General features: G+C 54.3%; 1 protein-coding gene across 1 annotated transcript in view; it reads left to right on the forward strand.

Annotated features, from left to right (window-relative positions):
- Positions 1-9,019, forward strand: part of POLR1A (RNA polymerase I subunit A) — a 75,906-nt gene extending 66,887 nt beyond the window's left edge. Inside the window, exons 28-34 of the mRNA XM_046661379.1 lie at positions 1,956-2,082; positions 3,480-3,590; positions 4,222-4,527; positions 5,363-5,563; positions 6,812-6,929; positions 7,453-7,617; positions 7,974-9,019. Coding sequence (XP_046517335.1) covers positions 1,956-2,082; positions 3,480-3,590; positions 4,222-4,527; positions 5,363-5,563; positions 6,812-6,929; positions 7,453-7,617; positions 7,974-8,074 — 1,129 coding nt within the window. The 3' untranslated portion in view covers positions 8,075-9,019. The remainder of the gene's footprint in view (positions 1-1,955; positions 2,083-3,479; positions 3,591-4,221; positions 4,528-5,362; positions 5,564-6,811; positions 6,930-7,452; positions 7,618-7,973) is intronic.
- The last annotated feature ends 1,390 nt before the right edge of the window (positions 9,020-10,409 follow it).

A 10,409-nucleotide genomic window follows, 5' to 3' on the forward strand; every position in this document is an offset into this window, starting at 1 on the left:
ACTGGGGGGAGGAGCCTCCGATGAGTGACAGGCCAGGGGAGCAGGATGATTCAAGCAGCAGCACCCCAGCAGAGGGAGGTAATGAGCAGCTCCTGGGTGCAGGCAGCAGGCGGTCCTGTCCACACCCCTGTTCCACCTCATTTCATCTCCTCCACTTAGCACAGTGGGTTTAGGGTGTGGTGGGAGTGGTCCCCACTGTACAGGTGAGATCAGGGCCCTCCTCCAGCAGCACAGGGACTTGAACCTGAGCCTGTTCTTTCAGAGAGAGTGGCAGTCTTTTGTGTTTAATAAACCAAATCGTAAACATTCGACCTGCCTGCTTCTCCAGGCAAGGCTCTCAGCTCCTGTCTTTTCATCCTTGCATTGCCCTCAGGGACATGACAGGCACATCGGAGACACTCAGAGAATACAGGACAGCTGGCTGGATGATTAGGGAACCTGACACTTTAGATGATTAAAAGCAGTTCCCCCTTCTTTGGGGGGATACATTCCAAAACCCCCAGTGGATGCCTGAAACCGCGGATGGTACCAAACCCTGTATCCACTATGTTTTTTCCCATACGTGCATGCCTGTGATGAAGTTTAATTTATAAATTAGCCACAGTAAGAGATTAACAACAATAACTAGTAATTAGAACAATTATAACAATATATTGTAATGAGAGTTACTGTAGATCTTAGCAACCTCAGCCCATGATTTTTTTCTTTGCTTATTAAGTTGCGAACTTTCACCTTGTTCACTAAAGGAAGCACTTTACGGCTTCTCTTTGGTGTATCTGAATTGCCAACATCACTACTCTTGCACTTTGGGGCCAATTATTAAGTAAAATAAGGGTTTCTTGAACACAAGCACTGCCATACCGTAACAGTCGATCTGGTAACTGAGACGGCTGCTAGGTGACTGATGGGTGGGTAGCACATACAGCGTAGCCATGTGGGCAAAGGGATGATGCACATACTTGGGAGGACGGAGTGGGTAGGTGCAAGATTTCATCATGCTTCTCAGAACAGCATGCAATTTAAATGTTATGAATTGTTCATTTCTGGAATTTTCCATCTAATATTTTTAGACCGAGGTTGACTGTGGGTAACTGAAACTGCAGAAAGTGAAACTGCAGATAAGGGGGGCTGCTGTATATGAAAAAGGGAGCAGGGGGCAAGGGTTTGGGGTGAGGCCCTAAGGGAACGTAAAAATGGATAACTCAGGAGGAAGGAGCGGGGCCAGGAAGGACCCCCTAGGCTCTGCTTCAGGTTGGTTCTTTTAAATTGGTCTGATTCTAACCTGTTGACGTGATTTAGTGCCACAAAGTAAGATCACTGCCTTTGAAATTCTGATGAACTCTTCCGCATCTTAGTTCTTTCATCAAATTCTTGGGCGCAGGAGACAGGACTTGTCAGGCCCAAGCAATGCTATTTTCTGGAGATGTGGCGGACGGTGGGCAGGGGAAAGTCCTAGTCCTGGCGCAGACTCCCCGCTCCCACTGTAGATTCTGCCATTCTTGTTAGACGACAGCCACCCACCACCAACAACTGTCCTTTACTGGGCACCCACTCTGCCAGGCCTGTGACAGGTGTCAGACGCAGGGTTGTTTCTAATCCTTACAACGAGATTGCATGGTACATATTAACACCCACATTTTACAGACAAGGGAGCTAAAGCTCAGGAGACTGTTGTGCTCAGAGCCACGCACCCTAGGAGTGACAGAGCACTTGTTCACGCCAGGCCTGGTGGGCTCCGAAGCCGTGTTCTTTCTGACCTGCCAGGTGTTGTTCAGAAACAGCAAGAGGGAAAGCAAGCGAGCTGATAGGAGAGGCTGGGTCTCCGTCTCATGGGTAGTCCCCAGCATCACCTTAGGTGGGCGTGAGATCTTTGGACAGAACTTCTGCCCCCGCAGTGAGGGGAGAATGGAGATGCTGGTACTGAACAGGGCTGCACGGCTTTCTTCTCATTTCAGATTCTTTAAAATTCTGATGGAAGCCATCAGAAAGAAGAATAATAAAGCATCAGCTTTCAGAAGCGTCAACACTCGCAGAGCTACTCAGCGGGATCTAGACAACGCTGGGGAGTCAGAGAGGATTCGGGTGAGTGAGTCCCCCAGGGGCCCCTTGGGCCTAGCACAGGGAGGGTCCCAGGGCAGGGAGGTGCGTAGGGTTGCAGCTCGCTTAGTCTTCTTTCCTGGGAAGGCTGCAACTGTTCCCAGCGCTGCTCCACCCCCTTCCTGATGTGGCCATCTCTCCACTAGCCTCAGCATTTATCTGCTGTTGAGAGAGCCGAGGAACAGTGTTTACCTCTTGGGTGTGGTGGGCCGTGCAGGGGAGGCTACCAGAGAGCATGGTCTGGTTGGCCCTGGGTGCGGGCCTCAGATCATCCATCTGCCTGCTCTCAGGGACCTCTCTGAAAGTGACTTTTTGTCCTGAGGATAGACTCAAAGAAATGGTACCTGCTGGGCTTTTGAAAGTTCTTTTTGTGTTTTCATTTTACTCTGCCTTTGACTTACCTAGGCCAGGTGAACTGAGGCCCACGGGTTACTGGCAGGGACCAGAGGCATTTGAAGCAGAGAAGTTGGCCTGCAGTGACAAAAAAGGAGGGAGTCAGGGAAAAACCATTGTAGGCAAAATAGTCCAGGAATGATAGTACCTCATCTGCCAAGAGACCCAGGGGCACTGTGGGGGCAGGTCCCTGAGTGTCGTCTGAGCCAGCAGTGTGTAGGGCTGTACAGTAACAGGCCGACATGCTGAGCCTGCTTGGGTGGAGGTTGCAGCAAAGACGGGTACGTGCAGCCCCTACCCGGCTCAGTGATCTCAGCTATGTCACCTCCTCTCTGGGCCTGTTTCCTCTTCCCTAAAATGAGGGACTCGCCTAGATCAGAGAGGCTGCTAGGTCTTCTGCCTTGGGGGGTCTACCGGTTGGCTGACTGAAGCATAAATGGGCACGAACTGTCTTTGAAAGCCTGCCTAGGCTTAATTCTTAAGTTACCCAGAAGGAGACTATAAGAATCTAGGAGCCAAGGTCAGAAGGAGAAAGATAGAAATATTTGGTTTTTGAAATACTCAATATTCCACCAAGGCAACCCTTTCTCTTCCTCTACACCTAAAACAAATACTTGGAACAATATTTTGTACCATCTTCATTTAATGATTTGGAAATCCTAGGCACTTTTAAAAAAATTTTCCAAAAATGCAAGATTTTGCAGGTGGTGCATGTAAAGATGAAGACTAAGGAGAAGGAGTCATGGAATACAGGGCTAGCTCAGAGTAGATACTGGTGGGCGGGTAGATGGAGAATGGATGGAAGGTAGGCAGATGGATAGTTGGAAGGTAGTAGGTGGATGTGTGATGAATGGATGGGTGAATGGATGGGGAGCCAGGCAGGTGGGTGGCAGGATGGGTGAATGAGTAGAAGAGTAGGTGGGTGGATAGATGGATTCACCAAGCACTGGGTGTTGGAGCTAATCTTCCTTCTTGTCTGCAAACCACAGGGAGAACAGGAAGGGGATGAGGAGGAAGAGGGACGCATTGTGGATGCTGAAGCTGAGGAGGGAGACGCTGATGCCTCTGATGCCAAACGCAAGGAGAAGCAAGAGGAGGAGGTGAGGGGACTCTGGCAGGAGTGAAGGGACTGTAGTCACATCCCTCCTCTGTCACACCTGAGGGATCATTCCCTGGTGCATAAGGCCATAGCTTTCTGTCATGCTGGGACCCTTCAGGAACCTTGAAGCAAGACCAACCTGCCCAGCACACCTCTCCATCGAGAAGATGGTGTTCACAGGACAGGAATTGGACAGGGGCCATCCCAGGGCTGCCCTTGGGGTCTGGCTGTCCCTGGATTTGAATCAGATTCGAGGACCCAGAGGCCTTTGGCAAGGAGACCATGTCAGGCTGCCTCCTGTATTTGTAATGAAAATATAATACCTCCCTCCCCTCCCCCACACCAGTCCTCTGCTGTCATGATTGCTACAAACAGAGGGCGGTTTAGAGGGGCTGAGAGAATTCACAGGGAACACAGCTTGAGGTGAGAAGCTGAGCTTTGGGGTAGGGGCATGGGGACCCAGGGGCTGGCATTCCCAGGGAAAGGTGCAACGGGAGAAAGGAGGACGGCAGCCCAGGCCAGTGGAGCAGCCGGACCAGTCAGGCGAGGCCTTTGCAGGGGGCTTGTTCCGCAGGCAAAGCTCAGATAGATGGTGGGCCCCAGTGACACAGCCTGTGCTCCTCCCCTGCCAGGTGGATTATGAGAGCGAGGAAGAGGAGGAGAAGGAGGGGGAGGAAAACGATGATGACGATGTGCAGGAGGAAGGCCCAGTCTGTGGGGAGGGCCCCCGCAAGGCCCAGAAGCAGGATGAAGAGGTGGGCTCAGGCCCCGAGGAGGACTCGCCTCCTGCTGCCCCCCTGACACAGCCCCGGAAACCCACCCGCTCCCGGGAGCCCCAAGGAGCTGAGGCCGTGGAGCGCCGGGTGCAGGCTGTGCGTGAGTCCCACTCGTTCATCGAGGACTACCAGTACGACACGGAGGAGAACCTGTGGTGTCAGGTCAGTGCGGTGTGCGGCCAGGGCGGTGGGCAGGGAGGGGCCTGTGAGAGTAGCTTGCTCTCTTTTTAATCCCAATCCCTTAAAGAACCTAGCGACGGCTGTGGACCCTCTGCCCCAAGTCACCGCCCCACACTTTTGACTTTCAGTTCCTGGGGGGCCACTTCTCTCTGATTTGTCAAGAACAGTGTGTGTGGGGGGTTCTGACCTGCCAGGCCCTACAGGTACTTTTAACTACATCACCTCATGTAAACCTCAGTACAATTACGTTAACATAGATCAAAGTGGTTGTAGAGGCAAGTGGAATACTCCATTCCTTACACACGTAGCCCCTGGTCACCAGCTTCGCGATTGCACAATCTCTTAAAGGCTGGCAGGTTTGGATGCCTGGGCGTCTACACGCAGACTGGCTTTTTTGTCCTTTCCTTTGATCCAGTTCCGTGATTCCCAAATGGTAGTGCAGATAAGAATCACTGACCAGGATTACAGACACGAGACCACGCGTATTGTGCTTTGTGGTGACTGAAAGGGTATCAAGGGCAATGACGAGCAGACAGGATTGTCACTGTTCTCGCCAACACCTGTGAAAATGTTGCTCCTCTATTTTCACCCCAATCCAAGAGATGGCTGCTGTGTGGCTGGTTGAGCCCCCCAGAGTTCACACGTGCAGACCCACCCGCCCGGCTCGAGCCAGCCGGGCCACCTGCCCTAGCTAAGGTGTTTCCTCACAGGGTTTTGAGGAGTCTCCTGGGGAAGCTGGTCGTGGGGCCGCTGGCTCCTTTGTGGGGCTGGGGTGGCTATCTCCCGGGCCCAAGCCCAGCTCTGCTTCCTCTTGCAGGTGACGGTAAAGCTCCCTCTAATGAAGATTAACTTCGACATGAGTTCCCTGGTGGTGTCCTTGGCCCATGACGCTGTCGTCTACACGACCAAGGGCATCACAAGGTGCCTCCTGAATGAAACTACCAACAATAGGAATGAGAAGGAGCTTGTCTTAAACACAGAGGGCATCAACCTCCCGGAGCTGTTCAAGTACGCTGAGGTGTGTGTCCCCTCTCCAGGTGTCTGCTCGCCCAGGACAGGGGCTTCATGCTGGCCCTTCTTGAGCCACTCGCACTTCTTGCCCCAGTGTCCCCACACCACGTTTGGTGCCCTGGGCCACCTCTTGGGATCCACGACGCACGTGAGTCTAGTTAAGGCCTGTAATACAGAAACCTGTTTAACTTTATCTAACCCAGAGTTTCCTGAACTAATTTAAGTACAATCTCTTTTCCTTGAAATTAAAACCTTCCCAAAGTAGAGTTGTAAGAAATAATTTGCTAAGTCACTGGCCTGGGAGCTGCTTAGTTTATCTGGCAAAGGAGGCCCTGGGCGCACAGGTGGCCCAGGCCCAGCCCCTGTCAGCCCCTGTCTGGGCCCAGGCCCAGAGGCCCACATGCTCCCATCCCACCTACTCCACCAGCACGTCTGTCCTTTCCTCTGAGCTGTTTCTCCTGGTCCCGCCCCCACTTTACTGAGTCTCCCAGAACCTTCTGAGATGCTCTCAGCCCCTGGGCACAAGTGTTTTCCCCACATAACACTTAGGAGCTGGGACCCCTTTAGCCCACTTTCCCCTAGTCTGCACCAAGCTGACAAAGCCCCCCTGCCTCATACACGTCTCCCCTCACAAAGGCTTCTTCTGCCCCAGAGCCTTGCACCGAATGCTTCCCCAGAGGACAGAGCAGGAAGGGATTGTAACTCCTGAGAGTCTGCCGCTGACGGGGCGAGCTCCGTGTCAGGCTCAGAGGGTTTGTTTAAACAAGGGCAGGCAAGCTGCCAGGGTCTGCCGTCTCCTGTGAGGGTGACCTGCCATAGTGCAGAGCCACCACGGACCCCCCCAGGACAGCTGAACTGGAGCCTGACGGCCTGGCTGACCCACGTCTGTTCCATGGGCCCTGGAAAGGTGTCTGTGTCTCTGCTAGGGAACTTTCCTTACCTACCGAGCAAGGCCTCAGTCCTAGGAAATAGGTCTCTCTGTTAAGTAAACAAACCATAAGATACCTTTCTTCCTGTTGACTCTCAAGCGGGCACCAAGTCTTCTTGGCTCTGGTAACGACGAGACAGACCTGGGGCCCAGCCAGCAGGCTGTCAGCAGCTCTGCCGACACTGTTTCCTTTCGTTGATCCTGGGCCGCCTCGCGACCACTTTGTCATCAGCTGTGCTTGACTGTCAGACAAAGAGAGCGCAGCCCAGGTGGGACATGCCTGCAGACGGCCAGGCCCTCCAGATCAATCCCTCCTTCCTCCCCCAGGTTCTGGATTTGCGCCGCCTCTATTCCAACGACATCCACGCCATGGCCAGCACGTATGGCATCGAGGCCGCACTGCGGGTGATTGAGAAGGAGATCAAGGACGTCTTTGCTGTGTACGGTAAGAGGAACTGTGGACAGCACTCAGAAGGTCCTGTGTGTTGGTTCAGCGCCACAGGGGGACTGACGTATGGGCACAGTGAGCAGGTAGCCTGTAGGAGACCCTGAGAGTGACCGTGGAGAGGGGGGCTTATGTTTCAGTCTTGTGCAGTGAGTCCCATCCCCAAGGCCCCCTCATTTGTTTCTCGTCTGCTGGCCTCTGGGAAGCCCTTGTTTGATGACCTGGCCCCATCCTCCCAAGTGAAAACAGTGCTGTTAGGTTCTCATGTCCTGGAAGTCTGGAATCTCTGTTTCCCGTGCTGTTGGGTGGAAGCGGAGAGCAGCATGCAGTGATTGACCGGGGACAAGGGAGGGGCTGCCCCGCCAGGGTTAGGGGTTAAGTAGCCCAATGAGTGGTTGACAGAGCTGGGAGTGGAGCCTGAGGTCTGACACCCGAGCCCGTGCTCTGACTTATGTCAGATGACACTGCTCCAGCTGCCCCTTGTCACTGCTTAATCCTTCCTGATGTTGCCCCCGTGTGACAGGCATTGCGGTCGACCCCCGCCACCTCTCCCTGGTTGCTGACTACATGTGCTTCGAGGGTGTTTACAAGCCACTGAATCGCTTTGGGATCCGGTCGAACTCCTCCCCTCTGCAGCAGATGACATTTGAAACCAGCTTCCAGTTTCTGAAGCAGGCCACCATGATGGGTCAGTGCATGGGCAGGTGCCCCTGGCCTCCCCTCTCCTGAATCTGCTACAGGCAAACAGGCTTGTCCCTTGGGCACTTTCCACACACCTTTCATGCGAGTGAAATCTCAGAATCTCACTGCAGGAGGCGGCTGGGGAGGGGTGGGCAGCAGGCAGGGAAGCTGCCTCTGCATTTGCAGGAAAGGGAAGAGGGCTGCCTTCTCTTTCAAAGTGGAAGCGATGCTGCCTTACGTGATCTCATCAGCCTCTGCGGTTCCTCATCCGCCCAGCCTCCGTGTTGAGCACCCCCACCCTCCCCTTATGTCACCCCCAACTTCTCCCTCAACCAGCTAACAGTGTTCTTATGTCTCTCCCAGGATCCCATGATGAGCTGAGGTCCCCTTCCGCCTGCCTTGTGGTCGGGAAGGTCGTCAGGGGCGGGACCGGCCTGTTCGAGCTCAAGCAGCCCCTGAGATAGCAGCTGCCACAGCACCATCTGCCCAGGCTGGAGGACAGCCTGGAGGACCTGGGTGAGGGTGCGGCCAGGCCTGGCTTGCCCTTCACATGAGAGGACCAGGAGAACAGAGTCCCGGCACTTCAGAGTGACAGTGCAGAGCAATGCAGTGATCTTTGGGGGTCCACAAAGTAGCTGGCCTCTGGGCTGGACCAGCTTCACCTGGAAAGCGGCAGCGTTGTTTGCCCCTCCCCCCATCAGAGATGAGCAAGGTTCAGCAAGTCCCCTGCGTCCCTCCGAGGCGGCCGGGCCTTCTGTGCTGCAGGAGGCTTCTGAAGTGAAATCCCTGGTCCCTCCAGCGTAGGAGGCGAGCTCCCGTTGCTGTGAGCAGCAGGAGCAACTGCAGGCAGGATTCCTGGGGGCTCACACAAGCGGGAACTCGGAGCTTGCCGCCCCCCGCCCCAGCCTGCTTGCCCCACTGCACCGGCCCCTGGGGACAGAGCTCCTGAAGAGTCTTCACCCAGAGCTCTTTCTCTGGGCCAAGCACAGGGTGGCACAGACCTGCCCACCCAACTTCTGCGCCTGGGGCAGGGCCCTGGCCCTTCTGGCAGGCATGTCCCTGTGTGTCCTAGACCAGATCAGCCCTAAGTCTGGGGCCAGTCTGCCCGGGGCCCCAGCAGCTCACTCCCCACCTTCAAACCTCGAGTCGCCAGCCAGGCTGCATTGTTTGAACGAATTGCCTGGCTCTGCTCTCGGTCCAGTGTTGAGACATGTGTCCCTCTCTGCAGGCCCTGCTCCATCCAGGGTCGTCTGGCCTCCCTTGGCCTCTTGGACCAGCAGCGAGGGGCCCTGGCATGAACAGAAAAGTCGGAGGACATGTACAAAGGCTTTGAAAAGCCAGAGGCTGCTTCTATTTTTGTCTAATGTTATTCCAACTCAATCTGAGTAATAAACATCACTGGAACCAGCTATTGGGAGGAAAAAAATTGTAAAGACTTGGGGTTTTTTTGTTTTTTCCTTTGGTTTGTGGTTTCTGCATTCGTGATTTGAGAGCCCAGGGCTGGGATTTTCAGCACAGTCACATTTCAGGTTCCTCTTCCTGTTCTTGGCAGAGGACGTGGTGGGAGAGCTCAGCCCTCATGGCCTTCCCCTCAGATCCCAGTCTGCCCCTGCGGCATCCCCCTTGCAGAGCCAGCTTCTGGCCAGGAGAACAGAAGCCAGTGGGAAGGAGCTGTGTTTCGGGGCGGGGAGGGAGGCCTTGCCTGGGGAGAGTGGCCACACTGCTCCCTCCAGACACATGGCGGGACCCAGCCTGTGCCTCCTGTGTCTGCACTGGGGAGAACCTGGCAGAGACGAGCTTCACCAGGGCTTGGGTGCAGAAGAACAGGGACAGCTGAGGGGTACAGGAAGAAGGTTCGCGACAGAATCCTGCACCACAGGCTAAGGCGTGCGTTCTGGGAGTAAAAGAGCCAGTTCACCACTTGATGGTCTCCTCTCAAGCTAGAGTTGTGGGAGAGGGTCCTCAGAGGAGATCACAAAGTAGCCACGTGGACAAATGAGCATGTGGTTGCGTGGCCCCAAGGCTTGGCCTAAGCACTGAGTTCTGTGGCTCAGCCCCACCTGGGCACTGAGGGCACGAAGGTAAAGGAGCAAGCCCAGAACATAGACGGTGTGGAGCATGCACAGTGAAGTCAGACCCCTGACCTGTGTTGGAGGTGAGGTAATGGCTCCCTGCCCTGCCATCCCGATCTGTCCACGCATCTCCTGGGCAGCCTTATTTTCCACGTGTTCCTCTCCTGGGAACCACCTGCTTTGTAAGCAGACATTTCAGAGCCTGCACATCTTGGAAGGCCAGGAATCTCCCATTGTCCCTCTTATGGGATTACATACTCATTTCAGTGGTTCTCGTGGTTCGGAATCCTCTGGAGGTGGCCTCCTTTGCCACTTAAGGTGGCACGTTCTTTGGAATATTCTCAGTATTGTAAATGCTCTTTCTCTGAGGGCACATTTGATTTTTGGGAAGAGCCACAAGTAGGTCCAAGCCAAATCTGATGAGGATAGATCAAGCTGCGTAATCATTTTTTAATCAAAGAGGAATGGAAAGTGATGCTCAGCTGGGGTTCACAGACTTCACGGGAGCTCTGAGGTCTCTCAGAACCTGAGGTGCCATAGCCAGCTGCTGTTCCCAAACGTCCTCCCTGCTTTGCACCTTCATGTGACAACGTCCTACCTACTTGCTTGCTTATAACAGTTAATTTTTTTTTAATGTCCCTTTTCTGGGTTCACGTCAAAAACACTACCAGCAGGGGCCGGCCCTGTGGCCGAGTGGTTAAGTTTGCGCAGTCTGCTGCAGGTAGCC

Source organism: Equus quagga, chromosome 5 (assembly GCF_021613505.1).
Source record: "Equus quagga isolate Etosha38 chromosome 5, UCLA_HA_Equagga_1.0, whole genome shotgun sequence".
Taxonomy (NCBI): domain Eukaryota; kingdom Metazoa; phylum Chordata; class Mammalia; order Perissodactyla; family Equidae; genus Equus; species Equus quagga.